The sequence below is a fragment of the Lissotriton helveticus genome, chromosome 8 (assembly GCF_964261635.1).
Source record: "Lissotriton helveticus chromosome 8, aLisHel1.1, whole genome shotgun sequence".
NCBI lineage: Eukaryota > Metazoa > Chordata > Amphibia > Caudata > Salamandridae > Lissotriton > Lissotriton helveticus.
Genome location: NC_136069.1, coordinates 838,097,847 through 838,122,186, shown reverse-complemented (window position 1 = coordinate 838,122,186; position 24,340 = coordinate 838,097,847). Strand labels below are relative to the sequence as shown.

At 47.6% G+C, this 24,340-nt stretch overlaps 1 protein-coding gene across 3 annotated transcripts in view; it reads right to left on the bottom strand.

The window, feature by feature from the left end:
• RPS6KA3 (ribosomal protein S6 kinase A3) overlaps positions 1 to 24,340 on the bottom strand; it is a 698,725-nt gene that overhangs the window by 392,567 nt on the left and 281,818 nt on the right. For all 3 annotated transcript variants that reach the window (XM_078657643.1, XM_078657644.1, XM_078657645.1), the window contains one exon: positions 116 to 258. In XM_078657643.1, the coding sequence (XP_078513769.1) occupies positions 116 to 258 (143 nt within the window). The remainder of the gene's footprint in view (positions 1 to 115; positions 259 to 24,340) is intronic.

Below are 24,340 nucleotides of genomic sequence, written 5' to 3'. Positions count from 1 at the left end.
AGACAAAGATGAGTCACTACCTAAAAAATGTCTAACATAAAAACAAGCTATCAATTTCATTAATTCCAATACACACTCACAAACATTAAAGTTAGTTCAGTCACAAAACACCTACCATAAGAACACCAAAAGACCACCAGTCAGCACTCTGTGTGTGGCCTCGCCTGTTTACCACTTCTGGTGCCATATATTCCACTGTCCCGCAGAAAGAATAGGCTTTCTTTTCATGATCTATTGATTCTTTGCTCAAGCCAAAATCTGGAGTGGAAAAAAGAAAATGGTTTTAAATTAAGTAACTGTACTTTGGGGAGGTTACAGTTCACACTGTGTGCATTCAAATATTTAGCTGTAAACATTTTATTATGAGTAACAGCATTCTGCCAAAGCACAATGTCGTCACCCACAAAAAAAGCCCCTTCACTGACTGACTCCAGGTCCACGTTGTGCTTTTTCGTTTAAATATGCATTTCCTTTATATCAAAGTAACTACTGAATCAGGAAATGAAAAATACTGCTTTTCAACTATTAAACGTTCGCTTAATTCACGTACTTGCACTTCATTTGAAAAGTCAAATGCAGTACAGAATAAAACATGCATCCTTTGGAGCATTAGTGTCTGCCAGGTATAAGTAATATTGCAATGGGGATTTTTGGTCAATATGAATGGACAGTCTAGAAAACGTAACTTACCTGTAACATTATAGTTTGTAACTTGTAGTAAAGTAGATTTACATGCATTGGATACTCCTGCTATCTAGTGTTGGCCGCAGATATTGCAAGATGTATATCTTTGAAGTAAAGGTTTTGGTTTCAAGGTGACTAGTGATGCAGCGCCACAACCCACAATGCCCCACCCAGGGCACAGACTCCACCATAGATTGTGCTGTCTCTCAGTGGCGTCTGGTACGGAACAGAGGTGGCAGGGAGGGGTGAAAAAAAATATATGATTCTTACCTCTGCATGACTGCCGTTTCTCCTCTATCGTCTCTCCTAACGGAAGCAGGAAGCACACAGGTTCCCCATAGCCAATCATGACGCTGCTGTCATCAGCATGTCAGCAGGGTCGTGATTCTTATGAGCGGCCTAGTTCGGCACTCGGACAGGGAGTGGGAGCCCGTGCACGTTCTCCACCCATGCTGCGCAATACAGCCAGGTGGAGAATATACTAAGTCCACATGACTGGTTGGTCCAATTTCAATTTCAATTTTATTTGAATATGATTTGGAACTCGGTTGAGATCCACATACAAACAAAACATAAATGACAACAGAAATTACAAAACATAAAATCCATAAGATACATTCTATTTACACAGAGACTAAAGAATGGAAATCATATCTATTAATATAATTCTAAGAAACATTTAAAAAAGTTAAAAATTCTGTAACAAAACATTTCATTGGGAGGGTTGAAAATGGCATCAAGTAAAGATTTAGCAGAGAAAATGCTTGACTGTAAACATATTGGTCTCACTCACTTTCGGCGATGAGCCATTAGGGCAGGGCACATAAAAAGAATATGGGCAATATCCTGAATAGAGTTATTATTGCTACATAAATTACATTTATCGGAAGAACCATACCATCTAGCTAGTAATTTATTTAAAGGAAGAAGATCATGTCTCAAGAGGAACCAAAAACGGCATAGGCCGTGAGGGAGGTTCCAGGATGCATAAAGTTGTATATGTTTAAATAAGTAAGAATTGACAACCTGCGTAACACCTTTCTTTGTAATAAGGACATCTCTGTCCCTCCTAAAACTTAACTCCCATGTAGCCAGTCTTAGTGACGACTTTAGCTGATGTGGAGATAGCGAAAAAAGAGTTGATTCCTCCAATTCCAGTAAAGTAACAGCCCTTCTGAAATTCTTTATAAGTAAAGAATATTCTTTCAGGGGACCCAGTAATTCTTTTTTAATCAGAAATCTTAAAGTAGCCGATTTACCCTTGGCTAAGCAAAAGACCCAAAACATTACTCCTGCCAGGGCCTGAACCCAACTACTTCGTATGCCCAATTCAAGTCTGAGGGATTCCACTGTACAAGCATTATTGACCGAAGTTAGATGTCGCAAAAGTTTACCCTCGATAGTATCTAAGAAACCCCATTGCCCCAAATCAATGAGCTCGATGCCATAGAGCAGAGAGGCTGGAATTTTTGCTCGGAAGGCCTCTAGCAAATGGACAAAATGTCTTCTGCCAGTGGCTTTATAAAGAGCGCTCAGTCCATTTCCCTGTGTCTTGGCTTTCCTAATGTTGTTATCTATGTGAGCCTTGTCGCTCAAGTTACCGCATACTATTTTCCCCAAAAAGACGTAAGATTTTACAATTTCCAGTTTCTCACTGCCTAAGAACCAACTGAAATTTGCAGATTTCTATTTTTTCTTCCCTGTAATGCACATTACCTTGCTTTTAGAATTGTTAATCTTCAAATGGTGGGACTCGGCAAATATGTGCAATGCATGCAGACGATTATTAAGTCCCTTCGGAGTAAGGTCTAAAAGAAGTATATCATCTGCATACATTAAGCATGCAACCGGTTTGTCCCCTAAAGTGGGGGAAATTCCTTCACTTAAGGATAAGGTCTGAGGGAGGTCACAAACAAAGGGAAAACAATAAAGGAGCTAATAAACAGCCCTGCTGTTTAAGACCATTGGCTGAGGGGATTGCTTGGGATAGGCCTCTCTCTCCACCCAACAATACTCTAAACCAGGTATCAGAGTGGAGTTCCTGAACTAGATTTAGCAGCCTAGCTGGCATACCAAAAGTAAGTAGTTTCTTCCACAGCAAAGGGCGATCAACTTTATCGAAAGACGTGGAGAAATCTATAAAGACTGCATAGAGACTCCCCCTCCTCTGACCCCGATATATTTATTTTATTTATTTATTTATTTATTTATTTATTTATTGGTATATTTGTATAGCGCTTCACTGTCACCCCAAGGGCATCCTGGCGCTTGAGATCACTATCAGCAACAGGACTACAACTTACACTGCCCTAGGGAATAAGCGGGTCTTCAGCGCTTTTTCAAATGGTAAAAGGTCCGTAAAGATTTATCAGTTATTACTTGCAGAGCAGTTAAGTTATCCATGGTACCATGGTTCTTTCGGAATCCCGTCTGTTCAAGGGGAAGTGTATTAGCTTGGTCCACCCAATCATTAATTCGTTTCAAAAGGCATCTTGCAAAGACTTTGCCAATTGCATCCAAAAGGGCAATTTGGCGATAATTTTGGGGAGATAATCGGTCACCCTTTTTAAAAAGGGGCACTAGAATACTCCCTTTCCATGAGGGAAGAATCTTTCCACTAGAAAAACAAATGTTAAACACAGGGCATAACAATTTGCTCAATTTTGCGCCGCTTTGCTTTAAAACAGAGATTGGAAGTTCATCCGGCCCCATTGCCCCAGAAGAACGCATTTCCTTAATGGCTGATTCAATATCCTTTTCAGATAAAGGGACCAAAGGCTGACTACTCTCAATAAAACCTATACGGGGAACCGCTGCTCCATTATTTTCATAGAGGGTTGTGACGTAATCCACCCATGTTTGTTCTTCAATGGGGATAGGAAGCGGTCTTATTCTTGATCCACATCCCTCACCTATGAGAGACCAGAACTGTCGCATTTCTCCTTTAAAGGCAGCCTCTCTTAGTTTTATCCAAATAATATCCTCCCCTTCTTTCCGTAATTTCACTTGTAACCTTCTCCTCCTTCATTTTAATAAAGTTACTCTACGCGATCCTTCTGCCGATTTACACAGATATTGTTCCCTTACTTATTTATTTCTATATTAAGTAGACGCAGGGGACAAGAGGGTATTGCAAAACACCTTTTCTTATTTGGTTTTTTAGCTACCAAAATCACTAACTTCATAAAATCTAGGAAGCACACAATTTCAAGACCGTGCCACATAGCAAGGTCATCAATTGCAACATCAAATACACTCTCCAAATCTCGTTCAGCTTTTGTGTTCCAATAGCATCTTCCTGATTTCGCTCCAAAACTTACCAGGTCGCTATTAAGTGACCATTGGTCGGATTTCGGAGGGTTTATATTCACAGAGGAAGAAAGTAATTTATGGTCGCTGAAAAGGGTTTCAATAACCCTAAGATCCTTTAATAGGGCAAAGGTAAAATTCTCGACCATCACAAAATCTAATATAGATTCTCCCTAATAAGATTTGTGAGTAAAATTTGCAGGGGAATCAGAAGGGAGCCTTCCATTCGCTATGATCCCATCCATATCGGACAGTTCTTTGAGAAGTATCTTCCCTCGCTTGTTTGTTTTGATCTTCTCAGGGAAGAGGGCTTGGGGGATCTGTAATGATTCTTCTTTATATTTATCGCGAAACAGGCTCATACTTAAATTAGAGATTTTGCAATTCAAATCCCCTACTAGAATTATATTAGGGGGAGGAGATTTCTCCCCAATACTCTGAATATAGACAAAAACCCTTTTTAAAGTTGCGTTAAAACTAACTTCGGGGGGAATATAAGCGTTAATCAGTACTAAAGGTTTAGACACCTCAACATTGTCATGGCTAAACAGCGTTACAGCCTGAAAAAGGTTACAAGGATCCAAATAGTGAGAGAAATTCCATTTTATCCGGTTGGATAATAGACAGGCAATACCCCCACTAGCATGGCCTCTCCTGGAGGGGACTGCGTAACCCTCCAGAACAAAATAATCCCTTCCTATCTGAATTTTCTCCGAACACCACGTCTCCTGGAGACAGATCACACTGGCTTTCAAGGACATGAGGAATTGAATTTTTTCAGGACAATTCTTTAACCCAGCACAATTCCAAGATAATAACGTTATATTGTTGCTAAAGATGGGGATTGGGCGGGTACTTAATAGTCAATTTCTTCGAGAGAACACCAGGTAACCAGTTCCAACGAAGAGTTTCATCTACAACCTTATCCTGGGGGAGGGATATAGGAGGATTAGGGTAAGATACAAGACGATGATCTTTTGATATGCGAATTTTCAAATCATCGAAACCGCTAGATTGTTCTACATTTCCAGGGGCTACCTGCAAGAGAGATAAAGAAGACCCTAAAGGCCTTGAAGACTTAGAAGGTCTAACAAAGGGGAAATTCCCCCAAAAAGGCATAACGTCAATCCCTCTACTCTGGAAGTCTTCCGACCGTTGTAGAATTAGATTTACCACTAATTTGGAATAGAATTTTACCCTCGTTAAATTTCCACCCTCTGTCTTCAGAATCCGTACTAAGTCTATATCTGCAGTTTGTAGCAATTTCAAATTTGCCGATTCCTGAAAATATTTAAGGAGCAATGATCTATTTAGAATGCAATCAGCATCAAATAAGGGGAACAAGTCAAGAGTGAGGGTATCAACGCTCTCCTCCATGGGAATTTCGGGAGGTTTTTGACAAACCGCTACTCCTTCCCTTTTAACAGAGTAGGGACTGGCCAAAGGATTAAGAGCAGAGGATACAGAGCCAGTAGAAATGGTCTCATTTTTTTGGGGAATTGAGTGTAACAAATCCCCTGTAACCATAAAGAGCCCACCAGAAGAGCAAGGAATTGGTGGTAGAGGGCCAGAACTCTATACTGCGGGGATTGAAGTGTCCGCAGCTACTTTTACGTCTTCACTTTCCTCTTTTAATACCAACAGGGAGACCTGATGTAATTCTTGATTTGAGACCATTTCCAAGTTCTCTCCAAAGAATTTTTCTCCGTCTGTTTTTTTCAATTCTTCTAATTAGTCTCCTCTTTTTTGTCCCATTCTTTTTAACTTTCCCTGAGTTTTCCTTTTTTCTATCGCCTTCTGGTTCTGGGACCTCCTTATCACCCACACTATGCTGTTTATTAAAGATCGGGAAGAGTTCTTTATCTTCCTTAGGATCCATTTCGTATAGATCCTCCATTATTGGAGGTAGTTCTATACCTTCCTTTGACACCATTTCGTGTAAAACCTCTACTACTGGAACTATATCAACTACACAGTTTGAGACAGGGGTTTTCAGAGGAAGGACTAATTGTTCCCTATCATTAGGTAGATGGGAGATGTTAGAAGACCCATTCTCTGACTTAAGGACTTTCTGCTCTACAAGATCTTCTCCCCCAGCCTCTAAGATTGAGCAGGGTTTCTTCTCATATTTGTTGTGCAATAAAACCTTCAGTATTTGGGTGACTGTTTCCAATACACAGTCAGAACCCCCAACAAATTTCTTTAGTAATACTAGAATGGAAGAGAGCAGATGTTCAAGAGAGGATAGGCAATCAGAGACCGGTTTATCCAACCTAGGTGGAAGCATGGCATCAATACCTGTTATGCTAAGATTAGAGCTCGTTGAGATATTTATGAAGATGCAGAACAGGTGGAACTGGTGTTACAGGAGTTTTTATAGAATCCCTAACCTTATCAGTATCAACCTCGATATATCTCCTACAGAGCTCTAAATCCAAATCAGAAGAAGCTAGGTCATTATTATACACTCCTCTAGGTGAAGAAGGGCTAGGTTCATGATGTTTAAATGGAGGCTCACTAGTTTTAGGAAGAGAAACATGTTCTAACACCCCCACCGCTTGTAAAATAACTTCAGGGGGGATTTGTAGGGGGAGAGGGAATTGGTTATTTTTATCCTTTGATATATGCAGGGGGGGAGACACACAATTGTTGAAGGAGGCCATGCCTTCTGTTACTGCGGCTAGAGTATTGACTCCCTTTTCCATGTTATTCTCATGCACCGAAACCTCAGTATTCAATCCCATCAGAGAGATGGGGGCTTTTACCGTGTCATCATAAGCAGGCTCTACATTTGATGCTCTATTTTTCCCCCTTTCCCAGAGATTGAATAACTGACAAGTGCCCTTGAGTTGCACAACATGATTAACCTTGTTGCGAAGGGGATTCGATTTTGTTTTGGAACACGACCTCCCAACCAATAGTCTCCGAGACCTAAGTTTTTTGGCCGTCATTTCAAATGAATCTAGGGAGGGCACAAGGTGTCGCGGGAACAGTAATGCACAATAAAACAGTCACAGACCTACAAATGGACGTTATAACAAATAAAATATTCTTTAAAGGGAGTAGGCACAGCACAGCCTTCTTCAGCCTCTGAGGGCCTCAGAGGGCCCGCCCTTTGCCCGGTCTTCGTCGCGCGCGTCCTATGTAATGTTTATATAATCAGGGGCGGTGTGGGAAGAGGACCAGCTGCGGCTTGTCAGCGCCGCTGTGGCTGCTGGACCTCGCAGTCCCTGGTAGGCTCAAGGGCTCAGTAACCGTCCACAGATACGACCTCCCTCGTAGACCAAAGAGCGAACGGCTCCCGCGCAGCGGGGGCCGTGAGATGTTCTTCTTCTTTTACACCAGGCTGGCGTTTTGCACAAGAGGGTCCGTGACAGGCAGCAACTCCAAAAATTAAACGGCTCATCAGAAGTCGGAAGATGTCAAATCCCACTCCGATTTCAACAGGTAAGGGGCGGTGTCGGGAAGAGGACCAGCTGTGGCTTGTCAGCGCCGCGGTGGATGCTGGTCCTCGCAGTCCCTGGTAGGCTCAAGGGCTCAGTAACCGTCCACAGATACGACCTCCCTCGTAGACCAAAGAGCGAACGGCTCCCGCGCAGCGGGGGCCGTGAGATGTTGTTCTTCTTTTACACCAGGCTGGCGTTTTGCACGAGAGGGTCCGTGACAGGCAGCAACTCCAAAAATGAAACGGCTCAGCAGAAGTCCATGGTTGGTCCAAGACGGCCAGTCAAACCGTCATGAGCACCTAAGTGCACATATTTCCTCACCCCCCAAGCTCCGATAGTCCAGCCCGCCCTGCCCTCTCCTGGCTCGCAATGAAAAATAAAATGAAAATGTCATGTTATCATTTATGTTTCCTTTTCTGCACTGCTGAAAATGAATATGCTACTTACCAGTATGCATCTGTTCTTGGCATGTAGGGCTGCTAACATTCATATCTATTGCATAGATCGCCGCCTAGTGTTGGGTCCGGATGATTGCACATTGTTGTCCTGGAAGAGTCTTCCAAGTATCACGAGATAGGTGGCTCCTCCCCTGGACTACAGTGCGCATGGGCATCGACTCCATCCCCAGATTGTTTTTAGCCATTGTGGCAGAGATGGAGTGAAATAGTGTAAAGGATGTCCATGCTAATGATGAATGCAAGAGAGTATCTGCAGCCGCTACGGGCACCGGGGAGGAGGGCGGGTGATATGAATGTTAGCAGCCCTACATGCCAAGAACAGATGCATACTGGTAAGTAGCATATTCAGTTCGAGGCATGTGGGCTGCTAAATTCATATCTATTGCATAGAATACACAGCAGTCCCTCCATTAAGGGCGGTTGCCCGTGCCAGCTGCAGAAGCTTGAAAAAGTGTCTTGAGAACAGCCTGTCCTACAGCTGCTTGCTGTTTGGAATGCACATCAACACAGTAATGTTTGGTAAATGTGTGTGGTGTAGCCCATGTGGCTGCTCTACAAATGTCTTCTAAAGGAATGTTCCCCAGGAAAGCCATGGAGGCCCCCAACTTGCGTGTGGAGTGCGCTCTTGGGGGTATTGTTAAAGTACGCTTAGCCTTTTGATAACAGATTTGAATGCACTTAACAATCCATCTGGCTATTCCTGCTTTGGAAATGGGGTTGCCTTTGTGCTGCGCTGAGAAGGCAACAAAAAGTTGTTGTGTTTTCCTAAAGTGTTGCGTTCTGTCAATGTAGTACATCAACGCCCTCCTAACGTCCAATGTATGAAGCATTCTTTCCGCTACTGTTTGTGGGTTTTGGAAGAATGCGGGTAGGTCAATAGTTTGGTTGATATGAAACTGACACTACTTTAGGAAGGAATTTGGGGTTAGTGCGGAGCACTACCCTGTTTGAATGTATTTGGATGAATGGCTCTTGGATCGTGAGCGCTTGCAGCTCACTAACACGTCTGAGTGATGTAATAGCAATGAGAAAAGCCACTTTCCATGTTAGAAATTGAATTTCGCAGGAGTGCAGTGGCTCGAAAGGTGGAGCCATCAACCTAGTGAGGACCACATTGAGGTTCCACACTGGAGATGGTGGTGTTCTTGGAGGAATGACTCGCTTCAGTCCCTCCAGGAAGGCTTTAATGGCAGGCACCCTGAAAACAGAGATGCTGCCTATTCTGGAGATAAGCTGCTATGGCGGATAAGTGTATCCGAATGGAAGCGTACGCTAGATTGCATTTGTAAAGATGTAACAAATAGCAGATGATGTTAGGAATGGATGCGTCTAGCGGGTTGATATTGTGGTCTGTACAGTAAACGACAAACCGCTTCCACTTTGCTGCATAGCAAGCTCTGGTAGTGGGCTTTCTTGCCTCCCGGATGATGTCCATGCATTCTGGAGGCAGGTTGAGGTAGCCAAATTCTAAGACCTCAGGAGCCAGATCGCCAGATTGAGCTGTTGCGGATCTGGATGCTGAATGTCTCCATGGTTCTGCGTCAGGAGCCTGGATGCGAGATGCAGCCTTTGATGCGGTACCACGGAAAGTTCTAGAAACGTGGTGTACCATGGTTGGCGTGCCCATGTTGGAGCAACCAGGATGAGAGTCATCGAGTGTTGCTTTAGCTTTCTTGCCACCAGCGGAATGAGAGGCGCTGGGGGAAAAGCGTACGCAAATTTGCCTGACCAGTTCATCCATATCGCATTCCCTTGCGATTCCGGGTGAGGGAACCTGACGGCAAAGCTTTGGCATTTTGCGTTTTCCCTTGTGGCAAACAGGTCTATCTCTGGATGACCCCACTGCTGGAAGTACGGGTGGAGTACTGATGGATGTATCTCCCACTCGTGCATTTGATGGCTGTATCTGCTGAGCAGATCCGCCATCTGATTGTCCTTGCCCGGGAGGTGTTCTGCCATGAGGAAAATGTTCCTCTGAATGGCCCACTTCCACATGCTCTGAGCCAGATGAGACAGCTGTGGCGAGTGAGTGCCTCCCTGTTTTTGGATGTAGTACATGGCTGTCATGTTGTCCGTCCGGATCAACACGACTTTGTTGCACAGATGTACTTTGAAGGACTTTAGCGCCATGAAGATTGCCATCAATTCTAGGTAGTTGATGTGCAACTTTTGTTGCTGGGTGGACCACAGTCCCTGCACAGTGTAGTGGAGCACATGGGCTCCCCACCCTTGGAGAGATGCGTCCGTTGTTAGGATAATCTGTGGCACTGGCTCTTGGAACGGTCGTCCCTTGCAAAGGTTGTGTGGATTCCACCAATGCAGAGAGTTGTATGCCCGACCGGTCACCAACACTAGGTCTGTCAGTTGTCCCCGAGCCTGTGTCCACTGATTTGCCAAGCATTCTTGGAGCGGACGCATGTGCAACCTCGCGTGCGGGACTATGAAGATGCAGGAGGCCATCATGCCTATCAACTGCATGAACACTCTCGCTGGTAGGGAGTGTTGCGGTCTGAACCTCTGGATCAGCGATTGAATTGTGTCGATCATGACTGGGTTTGGCTGAGCCATAGCAGTCAGGGTGTTTATTGTCGCGCCCAGATACTGCCGCACATGGGCTGGTTGAAGGTGCGACTTTGGGTAGTTTAGCGAGAACCCCAGACTGTGAAGGAGGTGAATAGTGTGGGACATGTCTGCGGCGCACTGTTGTTCCGACTTTGCTTGAACAAGCCAGTCGTCTAGGTACGGGTAGACATGTATGTTCTGCCGCCTGAGGTGTACCGCCACTGTCGCCAGACACTTTGTTAACACTCTGGGGGCAGTCGTCACCCCGAAGGGTAGGACTTTGAACTGATAGTGCCTGTTGTGAATGGTGAACCTGAGGTATTTTCTGTGGGATGGGTGGAGTGGGATGTGGAAATAAGCATCCTTGAGGTCCAAGGTTGCTAGGAAGTCCCCTTGGTTTAGCAGTGGAAGAATTTGCTGCAGTGTCAGCATGTGAAAGTGTTCCGACAGTATATACATGTTGAGAGGGCGTAGATCCAGAATGGGTCTGAGGGATCCGTCCTTTTTTGGGATGAGGAAGTACAGGGAATAGACTCCTGTTCCTTCCTCTTCCACCGGGACGAGCTCGATTGCGCCTTTTTGCAGCATCACCACAACTTCCTGCTGCAATAAGTGCAAGTGCTCTGTTGACATAGGACGGTGTCTTGGGGGAATGTTGGGAGGAGTGGATGTTAACTCCAAACAATAACCGTACTGGATAAGTTTTCTCACCCACCTGTCCGTGGTGATGGACGTCCAGACTGGCAGGAACTGCTGGAGTCTCCCCCCGACAGGTGTTGGATGGTCGGGGGGCAGTGACAGAGAGTCACTGTTTGTTGGCGGCAGAGGAACGGGAGTTGTTGTTCCCTCTGCCCCTGCCTTTGGCACTGTTACCTCTGTAACCCCCTCTACCCTGCTTGGGGTACGAGGATTGTGCACCACTTTTTGCGAATTGTGTTTGTTGACCCAACTGTCCTCTGGTAACACCACGTGCTCCTGAGCGACGAAAAGTGCTTCCCCTGAATTTTTGAGACTGAAGCGCCCCCATGGACTTAGCAGTCTCATTGTCCTTTTTAATCTTTTCCAGGGTGGTGTCAACATCTGGACCAAACAGTCTGTCTGGATTGACGGGCTGGTTGAGTATTGTAGTTTGAATATCGGGTTTAAATCCAGATATGCGAAGCCAAGCTTGTCGCCTTAACATGACGCTAGTGTTAATCCCCCTAGCCGCTGTATCAGCCACATCAAGTGCACACTCTATTGCTGCGTTTGAGATGAGCTTTCCCTCTTGTATGAGCATTTCGGCCCCTTCCTTAAACTGATCAGGTAGGTGTTGAAGGAGCTGTTCTAGGGTGTCGTAATGCGCCCTATCGTATCGTGCCAATAGTGCCTGTGTGTTTGCTATACGCCAGATATTGGCAGCTTGCGCAGCCACCCTTTTACCGGATGCCTCAAGCACTTTCGACTCCTTGTCTGGGGGAGGAGCTTCACCCGTTGTTTGGGAGTTCACCCTCTTGCGGGCATTGGCGACCACCAACGAATCCAGAGGCAACTGTCCCCGAATATATGCAGGGTCTCCAGGTGCTGGCCTGTATTTCTTTTCGATACGTGGGTTCACCACTCTCGCCCTGGTAGGTTCCTTAAAGATTTCTGGTGCATGTTTAAGGACACCTTTGAGCATAGGAAGTATTTTAACTGTTCTGTCTGAGACAGAGAAAGTGTCAAACAAAAAATCCTCTTCTACCGGGTCAGCATGCATGTCCACATCATGATTTGCCGCTGCCCGCTCTATCAAAGCATTAAACGCTGCTGAATGCTCTGTTGGTGATGTACGTGCCCCAAACCCCTGTGGATCTTGTACCACCTGATGTCCACCTTGGTCCCCAGTATCGCCATATGAGTCCAGTTGAACATCAGGGTCATTGTCAACTGGGAAATTGTACTGGTCATCCTGGTCATCATCCTCTCCACCTGATTGGTCGGGGGAAGGTGATGGACTCCTTCTTGGTGGTGGCAGAACAGGTTCAACAAGGGCAGGAATGTCCTGTGCCGGCCTTTTCTTTTTCAGTGGAATGACATAGGATTCCAGTGGTTGGGAAGTGATTTTCCTTTTGTAGAGGGTCAATTTCCCCGTTTGGGCATCGATGTAATGCTCTGATTGGTCTTCAGAGGCGTGATGTCGATCCAAGCTTTTGTGCGTGGAAGTGTCCGACGTGTCAGCGATTTTCGGCACCGATCTGGGTGCAAATGCCTTCGGTGCCACCTTAGGTGGCAGAGAGTAGAGAAGCTTGGCCGAGGTCTTCGGAGGTGTGTCCACCGATTTCGGAGCCGACGGCGCGGGAGCCGTTGACGACAAAGTCTTTTCCCGAATACGTTTGAGGGAGTCGGTGACCTGCTTAGTGAAGGAAGCAGAGGGTTTAGAAACTGACGGCCAATGTTCGGTAGCGTCGGAGTCGCTCGGTGTGGACGAGTTTTCCATCGACGAATCTTCATTACTAACGGCTCGCGGCTCAGTTGCAGCCTTTGGCGCCGACGGCGTTGCTGCCGATCCGGCATCCTTGTGCCGATGCGTAGTGCCCCCTGTCTTCGGGTCATGGCTTTTAGTTGATTTGGACTCAACTGTGCGCTTACTGGTAGGCGCCGCAGTGGCGGCCGAAGGCGTGTCAGCAGGCTTCGAAGTCCGCGCCGGAGCAACAGTGCTTGACCCTTGATGGACGTCCTTCTTAGAGGATGATTCCTTGGGCACCTTTTGCGGCGCTGTCGACTCGACAGCCTTCTTCGACTTCTGTGGGCCGGAGGTCGACGGAGTCGATGAAGGAGCAGGCTTCGCTATTTTGTGTTGGACGTCAGCCATTTTAGATTTTGTCGAATCCGATGGTTTCGGTTTCGATTTTGATGGGACGTCGGCCATCTTTGGTGCCGTCGAATCTGAAGGTTTCGGTTTCGATACGTGTAATGGCGGCTCCGCGTGAGTGTCCGTGGCCGGGCCAGAAGGCGGGGCCGGGGATAGCGGTGCTGGGTCGTGGGTAAGGCTGAGTGGCGATCCCGTGACCTGAGCCTGAGTCATGTAGCTGTCGGGGCATAGCTCTTCCTCTGAGCTATCTTCCGCGGCCCCATAAACTTCTTCGTCGTCCCCTACCTCCTCGACGTATTCAAGGTCCAGGGCCTGTCCTACGACTTGGTCTTCGGGCTCTGCCTCGACCTCCGTCGACGGTGGAGAAATCTGAAGATGATGGCTACCGCCTTCTTCTGCGGGGTCGTCGAATATGTCGTCGGGTGCCGGGGCCGCTCGCTGGGCCTCGAGGAGCGCCGATGCTTGAGCGTCTTCTTTGACCTGAATTTTGAACAGGCCATGCAGTTTTCCTCGTTGTGGTCCGGCGAGAGGCATTTATTACAGACCGGATGCACGTTGATATGTGGATATTTGGATCCACAGACGGGGCAGAACTTGAATGGGCTCCGCTCCATGTTAAGTTCGTCGGGGTCTTGCTGCGACGAGAGGGCCTCGATGTCCGAAGAGTTACTCGACTCCGCAGAATTCCGGCTCAGAGAGTCGGAGGATGCTCGAGACCGTACGCAAACAATACCGACGCAGGTAACGAAGGCCTTTTGGCCTTTAGAACAAAGTTTTTCGGTTCCGACACGGAGACGTCGAAACCACATCCGAACCCAATGGCGGAAAAAAACAATCTGGGGATGGAGTCGATGCCCATGCGCACTGTAGTCCAGGGGAGGAGCCACCTATCTCGTGATACTTCGAAGACTCTTCCAGGACAACAATGTGCAATCATCCGGACCCAACACTAGGCGGCGATCTATGCAATAGATATGAATTTAGCAGCCCACATGCCTCGAACGCACTGGGGCAACACTCCTCTGTCTTAGTGGAGGAACCGCCGCTGCTTTCTCCTCAAACGGTAAGAGCAGATACCTGATGTGAAGCAGACAGCACATGCATTATTCAAACTTAAGCTTGCACCCGGGGAGGTGGCATGTAAAGCTATAGCACTACAGGCTACAAAACTAGTTACAGGTTAATACCATTTTCAATCTGTGGCATATATAGCTGTAGATCACAATTTGCATCAAATGAAATAATAAGTAACATACCCTTCTGTAACACAGTTTCTGGTGATACTTTAACCACAGATTCCTCATCTTAGAATACTTCCCAGGTGCTACACTGGATCAGGAAACTATCTAGGCGGCGCTCCTTCATGGAACTAGGTGGAGCAGTGCACTTCCGTGCCTGCTCCGCACCACCCCGGAAGTGACAGAGTGAAGCTACATGTCATCAAAAGCAGAGAATGAAAGAGCTGTTGGTAACAGTGTGCCAATTCATAACTTGGGACTTATTCAGATTTGATAGAGACAGTGGCAAAACAGTGAAAAATCTGGTTACTTAGAAGATCACCAGAAAGAGCATTATTGGAGGTAGGTAACTTGTTTCTTCAAGTCAATACTGCTAATGGCAGATTCCTCACCTTAGAAAGCTGTACAGGTCTATGGAGTAGACTCATACCAAACAGTTCTGTAGGACAGAACAAGTGAAATGTTCTTCTGGTGGACCTAGTTGTTAAGGCAATAGTGTTTGAGAACCAGGCACATATCAAGGAAAGGCCTTCTATATGCTATCACAGTGGTAGAAGCCTGGGCCCTGGTGGAAAGGCTGTCAGACCTTCCAAAGGCTGTTTTTTTGACCAGTACATAGCAGACCTTAATGCAGAGGACTGTCCATAACAGAGTCCTCTTCTTAATTAACTTTTCTTTCTTGGCCCCAGAGAATCCCACAAAAAGCTGATCATCCACTGGATTGTCATTGGTATAATCAATTTAAAACCATAAAAGCTCTTTTGGGGTCCAGCCGAAGAAGTCCTCTGTTAAGGAATGACGAGGGGCTAAGAATGTCTGAATGGTAATCAACTGCCCAACGTGGAAGGGCATCACAAATTTAGACAAGAAGAACACCTGAGGGCTCAACACCAGTTTGTTCGATAAAAGGTGGTGTGGGGGCGGTTGCACTGACTGTGCCCGAAGTTCATTAACGCGACGAGCTGAAGTGATCACAAAGAGGAAAACTGTTTAAAGTCAGAAGACGCAATGAGTAACTGTATCGGCTGGAAGAGTGTCACATGTGAAATTGCAAGACAAATTTACAGTCCCACTGTGGCATTGCAAACGGTTTGGTAGGGAATATGTGTGTCTGGCTTTTAATAATGGTCATTGTAACTGGTGATTTGAACAAGAGCTGTTAGTACGGCAAATGCAGAAAGGTAAAAAGGCCGACAAGTAACCTTTAATAGTGCCCACAGCAAGAGGTTGCTGGGCCAAAGATAAAACAAACAGGAGAGTATCCAATACTTTGGAGTGAAAAGCATCTATCTGGTAAACTCCACACAAGGCTATACATTTGTGCCAGCATCCAGTGTAAATAGATTTTGTGGAAGGCCACCTGGTGGAAAAAATGACATCCACCACTTTAGGTGACAGATCAAATGTAATTAACTGGTACTGCTCAATCTTCAAGCATTGAAGCAGGGCTTAGTTTGTAACAGAATAAGTACCACAACCCAAAGTTTTGCTTAGAACCCCACGACCAGTGCTAATGAGTGTCCGAGTATCGAATACCAAGGCTACAAAGGCTTGATTCCACCTCTTGCCAGTTTAATCCTCCACCAGATACTCCCTGCCCCTGAATCTCACTCTTGCAGGTACTTGTTCACCCGTGCTTTCATCCTTTTTCAAGGGTTTTCTGTATACCTGTTCCTTTTTCTGCCTAATGGGCTTCTCTCCCACCTGCTCTGGGTCAAAGTGTGATTTGGAAATATAAGTCCCAGTCCCCAAAAAGATTGATATGCAGCTTTGTTTTTGCCAGCGACCAAGCAGTCCTTTGATGCACCCCACATATGACCGTCCTAAAGCGTAGTGGAACATCTGTCAATGTTCGTTATCAGTGTAGAAGGTAGAGAGTCAGCTGCTGGACCAATTGCTTATGCACAGCCAAATCGCGAGTCATCTCTACCAAAACCTGAATGGCAACCATCCGATCCCCTTGATGCTCAGGCCCACTGGAACTTCAAAGTCAAATGCAAAGCCCCTACGTGCCACCTAGCATAGTTGACTAGGGAGATACAGAAGACAAAGAGGCCAAGAAGCCTCAGAGCTGCTCTCATCAAATTCATGGAATGAGGCTTAAACATCAGGATCATAGCCTAAATGTCCCAGACTCGCTGCCATGAAGTAAAGGCCTTGAATTGCACGGTGTCCAGGATAGCACCAATGAATGGTAACCTCTGGCAAAGAGTCAGGTGAGACTTTGATTCTTTGGTTTGTGGACATCAATGATGTCAAGAGGTTTGCTGACGTTTGGGGGTGGTCCATAACAGACTGTGGCAAGCCTGCATTCAGCTGCCCCTAAGTTGTGCACTCTTCTCCCAAACCTGGATGACATTCAACAGGTTTCCTTGGTGCTTGGCCCACTGAGACTTCACATGCCACTGCAGACGCTTAATATGCGACCTGGTGAATTGGACAAGCAGGATGCATGGGGCCAACAGGCCCAGGAATCTCAGAGCTGCTCTCACTGAGATCCAGGACTGAGGCTGAAACATCAGGATAACCCAAATGTCCTGAACTCGTTGCAACAGAGAAGAGGCCCTGAGCTGCACTGTGTCCAGAAAACATCCTATAAAAGGAAGCGGGTAATGCCTGTGGGACAGTAGAACGAACATATAAAAAGATGCATCCTGCAGGTCCACGGTCACCATATTTATTTATTTATTTATTTGCAGGTTTGTATAGCGCTAGGAATAGACTTCCGCAGAAGTATCTCCGCGCTTGAGACAGCCGGCACGTAAGCTTAGCAAAACAGTAGCGTTAAAATTTATAAAAAGAAACCCTCTGACAAATACTTAGTTCTAAACCAAAGACTTGCTTCAACTAATTTTGGCTGAACAGAAAAGTTTTCAATTGTTTCCTAAAAAGGAAATGGTCAGAACATTGCCTCAGTAACAGAGGGAGCACATTCCACAGCGTAGGACCCACTACAGACAAGGCCTTACCGCCTAATCTAGCTCTGCTGATCTTGAGTACGCTCAGTAGCTGCTGTTCACTGGACCTAAGGGTGCGGGTAGGGACATATGGTATAAATTCTTTTGCCAAATAGTCCGGTCCTAGGTCATGTATAGTCTCCAGAACACCCAAGAGTTAGGCCAACATGAGCATTTTGAATTTGTCCTACACAGGAAAGCATTCAGAAGCAATTCTCTCCTCTTTCAAAGCCTGGCAGCCTCATAGCATTTTTAGGAGCATGCACCTCCTGCAACAGAATCAAGAGGTGCTCCAATGAAAGTCTATTGGATGTATGGGGGAGAGGTGGCAGAGAAAACAGAAAGGCTAGAGCATAACCATGGTTAACTATCTGTATGGCACATCCATAGGAACAGGATGGAAATGCTGGGTAACCCTGTATAAAGGCAGGTTATCAAGGCCCAGGCAAATCCATTAAAAAACTATCATAATGAGGATGAATATCACCATCATCTCGTTCTGGTGGTGTACCTTGTTCAGAATCACAGCCAAAAAGATAATTGAGCTTCCGTTGCTAGAACCGCCCTGGTGGAGACAGTGCAAATTTAGGTTGTATAACAAATCGGGGAACAGCGTTTAGTACGCAACTTTTACAACACTGTGCCTTTACGACGCAACTTTTACAACGCAAGTCGTTACAACGACTTTCGCTGGGGGGGCGCTCCAGGATAGGGAATAGTTTAATTTACTATCCAACTCCTTCCCTACTATCCACGGGGACTGGAGTTGGAATAGTAAATTAAACTATTCACTATCCAGCGCCCTCTAACGCAAATCGTTGTAACGACTTCATTGTAAAAGTTGCGTCGTAAAGGCATGCGTTGTAAATGCATGCGTAGTAACGACATACATCCATAACAATCAGGTGGCAATGTAATGTTTCGTAGCACAACATCAGTCGAGATCGGGCTGAAATCGTAACGGGATCAGAATTTGATCCTCTTCAGATGCAGTTAGCACTAGCATCGACGAGCAATGGGCCTGGCACAGGTCACGACGAAGGAGTAAGTAAAGCTACAGTGGTTCTGTCGGGGACAAAAACAATGACAATGCAAATGACTATGAATCTTGTAACGAATAATGTATACAACTCTCTGCTTAACCAATATGCCGGAGAGTAAAAGTGGGCTGAATCATAGCGCGCAGCAAAATGAATATTGGAACACAACATACAACAAAAGAAACTCCAAATTGTTTGCAAAAAGTATTATTTTCTATTTTTGAGTTTTTCAAAACATATTAAAAATACATTTTTCAAGGGCTGTCAAGATGTGGCATAACTGTTAAGTGACAAGTGTTTCAAAGTGACAATAGCTGCCCAGTGCTGACAGTGCAGTCCATATATACAAGAGCGAAGCTATATACAAATATGTACAGGTTGAAGAATGGTCAGAACAACAACGAAGTCAATAGTTTTACTTATACTTACCCAGGTTCTGAGGGACACAGGGTTCCCCCATTGTATCTTTATGACAGCGAAGGAGTAGGCACCTTTTTTTTTATTTATTTAGAACGTTTTCAATGGCACGAACATGACCACCAAAAGTATCAGAGCGCTTTACAGTTTATACATCAAGAAGGATACAAGCAGTCAAAACAGAATAAACAAAGACGAAAATTAACAGACTTGTAGAGCCAGGCCCCTTGGGAGACCTGGCAGCTGGGATACAAATCTGCGAGGGTGGCCTCACTTTGCCAGTTGGTACAGGACCGGAATCCAAGGAATCAAATCGGTGCAGAGAAACAACCCACCAGCAGTTCCCTAACTGGAGACCTCTGCAAAGCTTTGGGCCCAAAGACAGACCAGAGTGAGACGGAGCAGCACCAAAGATCTGCAGCATGGTGTTAGAAATGGGGTACCTGGTTGGCTAGGGTATGAACCAAAGCCAGGCAGAATCCACCACTCGTCATGGCAAGCAATTTACACACCAAAGATAAAGTGTGCTCACCCTCTGGTAGCTTGTCCCAGAGCTTGTAGGCTTATCATCAGAAGCAATGTGTAAAGCATTTGTGCAGCACACCCACACAGAAACACAATGAACACACCACAAAAGAGACTCCACACAGGATAATTAAAAATGTATAGCATATTATACATAAACAAGACCAAAATGACATGAATCATAAATGCTGTGCATATTTGGCCAATTATAACTACTATTAAACGTGATATGGTTATTAGACATCCCCCAAAGGGGCACAGGAGTACCTATGTGCCTACAACACACACGACGGTCCTTTCCTGTTTTCAAAGTAAAAACGACTTCCCAGAGGCGGACGGGGCCTGAGCCGTGGATCTGCGCTGCAATGCTGAACCAGTGAACAAATACCCCAAGGTACATCTCAATCTTGGGGGGGGGGTGGGGGAAGAGCAGCAGGCAACTCCACTGTAGAATTTTGTTGGGCCCCTTGTGTGCAGAAAGGCAAATGCAGATGCCGGCTGGATCCACCCGCAAAGGAGCGGGGGGACAGCAGTAGTTAGTTCAGAGTTCTCTTGAGTCTGCCGCTGGGATGTGGGGGTATAGTAAGTTACCTCTGAGGCCCACTTGTTCTTCCCTTATGTTAGCCTAACTATGCGTTTTAGGCCGACTTGCTCTGCACAGCCACAGTAAACATCTATTTTGTGCCAGGATATTGCTTTAGAAATATGCTGTACATATTATTCATTTCTTCTTGGGATTCAATCTGAACATTTCGTACAAGGTCGAACAACATGGTGCCCTGTGCTTCTATGCTCCGTTTGTAACATCTCCTAATGTTTAGAGACAAAACAGAGGTAGAGTTGCTGTTTTCCAACAAGGCACTTCTTATCATATAAACCAGGACTTGCCCTTTGGAATACAGAGGAGAATTCTAGCAGAGGAGAAAGGTCTTGGAACGGGTGCAATCTGAGATGCAGACCACCCAACTACGAATGCCAGGTATGGGGACTAGCACTAATCCCAGAGATCATGGATATATACCTGTGCTCACATAGTGAGGGTAGGCTTAGGCAGATGCACAAGTTACTACTTGTGTAACGATATATCTGTAAGAGACATTAGTTAGTATTAGATTCCTTACCTTAGAATATCCCCAGGCGTCAGACTGGATCCGGAAACTTTTGCGTAGCAGTACCCTTGCGCGTCGGTAGGTGTCGTCTGCGGCTCCGCGTCCGTCGTCGGCGTCGTGGGCGCCGTGATGACGTCGTCGGAGTACTTAGACGCCGCCTCCGCGTGCTGACGTCAGTTCTTAGACACAGCTTTTCCGCGCCAGAAACGCAGAGCCATGTTAAAAACCAACACTGGTGCCATTGAAACTAGGGCCCTGAAGGGGACAATCCTAACCCTAGATATTGGTTCGCAGAACGGGGAGGATGGGTGGGTCGGTAAGGAATCTAATACTAACTAATGTCTCTTACAGATATATCGTTACACAAGTAGTAACTTGTGCATCTGAAAGAGACACGTTAGTATTAGATTCCTTACCTTAGAATAGATACCCCAGCAATACCAACCCCGGTGGTGGGTCTGCGAACCAATAATCACACCAGAAAGTCCTGGAGGACGGAACGGCCAAAGAAGCCATCCCTCCGGACTTGGCTGTCCAGGCAGTAGTGTCTTGCAAACGTGTGCAGCGATGCCCACGTAGCTGCCTGACAGATGTCTTGTAAGGGCACACCCCTGCCCAGGGCAGTGGTAGTCGCCGTGGCTCGGGTAGAATGAGCCCGCAATCCAGCAGGGGGCTCCTTCCTAGCCAAGGAGTAGCATGCCTGGATACACAAGATGATCCACCGGGAGATGGTCCTCTTGTGCACCGATTTCCCCTTCTTAGCGCCCACGTAACCAACAAAGAGTTGGTCATCCACCCGGAACTGGCGTGTGCGATCCAGATAAAACGAGAGCGCACGTTTTGGGTCCAGACGATGGAGCCGCTCTTCCTCTTTAGAGGGATGCGGTGGCGGAAAGAAGGTAGGCAAGGTGATAGACTGCCCAATGTGGAAGGCCGTGACAACCTTGGGCAGGAAAGATGGTTTGGTACGAAGCACCACTTTGTCCGGATGGACAGAAAGGAAAGGTGGAGTACAAGAAAGAGCCTGGAGCTCACTCACTCTCCTGGCAGAGGTGATGGCAACCAGGAAAGCAGTCTTCAAAGTCAGAAGGCAAAGAGGGCAATTGTGAAGTGGCTCAAAGGGAGCGCACATCAGAAAAGTCAGAACCAGGTTCAAGTCCCACTGAGGCATCACAAACGGAACAGGAGGAAAAGTGTGAGTGATGCCCTTAAGAAATCTGTTTACAATAGGGGACTTGAACAAAGAAGGCTGATCAGGTAGCCTGAGAAAGGCTGAAAGGGCAGAAAGGTAGCCCTTGATAGTGCCCAGAGCAGAGCCCTGCTGGGCAAGAGAAAGAAGGAAGAGAAGAACCTCTGAAAGGGGCAGCAAGAGGATCCACAGCCTTTGCTGTGCACCATGCCACAAATCTGTTCCACCTGCAGGCGTATACCGACTTCGTGGAGGGACGCCTGGCTGCCAGAATGACGTTACAGACTTCAGGAGGCAAGTCAAATGGCCTCGACTGTCGCCGCTCAATCTCCAAGCATGGAGGTGGAGACTGGACAGGTTCGGGTGGAGGACCGTCCCCTGTTGCTGCGACAGAAGGTCCTCCTGAAGAGGCAGACGAACCGGGGGATCGACTGACATACTGAGTAGCTCGGGATACCAGTACCTTCGAGCCCAGTCCGGAGCCACAAGGATGACTTGGGCCCGGTCGCGCCTGATCTACTTCAGCACTCTGGGCAGAAGTGGTATAGGCGGAAAGGCGTACAACAGACCGCAACTCCACTCGCGACGAAAAGCGTCTCCGAGCGAATGCCGCCTTGGAAATTCCAACGCGCAGAACTGATGACATTGCGCGTTCTCTTCGGTGGCGAATAGATCTAACCAAGGCTCTCCCCATTGCTGAAAGAGGCCTTGCGCCACGTCCGAGTTCAGACGCCATTCGTGATCTATCATGCACCGGCGGCTGAGTTCGTCCGCCCTGGCGTTCAGAGAACCTGCCAGGTGTTGAACCACCAGAGTCACGCCCTGATGTTCCAGCCATTGCCAAAGGCGCAGAGCCTCCTGGCAAAGGGTCCACGACCCCACCCCGCCCTGTTTGTTGCAGTACCACATGGCGGTGGTGTTGTCCGTGAACACCTGCACTACACTCCCCCGGATAGAGGGGAGGAATGCCTTCAGTGCTAGACGAATCGCCCGAAGCTCCAACATGTTGATGTGGAGTCGAGTCTCCGCCGGAGACTAGAGGCCTCTGATCGCCGCCTCTCCCATGTGGCCTCCCCAGCCCTGGAGGGACGCGTCCGTCACAACTACGTGCTCCGGTTGGGGAAGGGAGAGGGATCTGCCGCTGACCCAATCGCAGTCCGTGAGCCACCACTGCAACTGTCTCGCAGTGCCCTCCGAGATCAGGACATGGTCGGATAGGTTGCCTTGATGCTGGGCCCACTGAAACTTCAGGTCCCACTGCAGAGCCCGCATCCGCCACCTGGCGTGATGCACCAGTAGGATGCAGGAGGCCATCAGCCCCAGAAGCCGCAGCGTCAACCTGACCGAAACCCAGGATAACGGCTGAAAGATGGGAATCAGAGCCTGAACATCCCGGACCCGCTGCTCGGGTGGATAAACCCGAAACTGCGCCGAGTCTAGAACCGCTCCGATGAAGAGGAGCTTTCGAGAGGGGCACAGGTGTGACTTTGGCACATTGATCGAGAACCCCATCTGATGCAGGAGGTCTGCCGTAGTCTGGAGGTGGCTGACGACTGTTTGGGGCGAGCCCGCCTTCAACAACTAGTCATCGAAGTAGGGGAAGACTGAAACCCCCAACCTGCGCAGATGAGCTGCGACCACCGCCATCACCTTTGTGAACACCCGTGGGGCGCTGGTAAGGCCGAAGGGGAGCACGGTAAACTGAAAGTGCTCGTGGCCAACCGTGAACCGCAGGTAGCGCCGGTGGGCCGGCAGGACGGGGATGTGGAAATAAGCGTCCTGCAAGTCCAACGCTACCATCCAGTCTCCTGGATCCAGGGCAGCTAAGACCTGAGCCAGTGTCAGCATCTTGAACTTCTCCTTCCGGAGGAAGCCGTTGACGTTCCGTAGGTCCAAGATAGGGCGTAGGCCCCCTTTGCCCTTCTTGGGTACCAGGAAGTAGTGGGAGTAGCAACCACACCCTACTTCTGGCCCAGGAACGCGCTCGATGGCCCCCTTGGCCAAGAGGGCCGTAACTTCGTCCTGCAGAAGTCGCAAGTGATCCCCCGATACACGGTGGTTCTGCGGTGGCATGGCTGGAGGAGTCGCCTCGAAGGGGAGGGAGTAGCCCCTTCGGACGATCTGCAGCACCCACCTGACCGACGTCACAGTGCGCCAGTGGAGGTGGTGATGGCGAACCCTGCCCCCCACTGGCGTCACATGGGCCTGAAAGCACGGACTAGGAGGGTTTCAAGGCGGATGCTGCGGGGGAAGGTGTGGACTGACCTCGCCGCTGCCCCCGACCGCCTGGACGGCGGTTCCCACGGCCGCCACCGCGTTGGGTATTGCCCTGCGGTGCGTGGCTGGCGGCACGTGTGGGCGCACCCTTCCGTGGCCACGAAAGGAGTGATAGGCAGCCGATTGCTGGCGTTGGCCCGAGAGGCCTAAGGACTTGGCCGTAGCCCTGGAGTCCTTGAAACGCTCAAGCGCATGGTCTGCCTTGTCGCCAAAGAGGCGACGGCCATCGAACGGCATGTCCATGAGCGTGCTCTGGACATCTGCCGAGAAGTTGGCGGACCTCAGCCAGGCGTGGC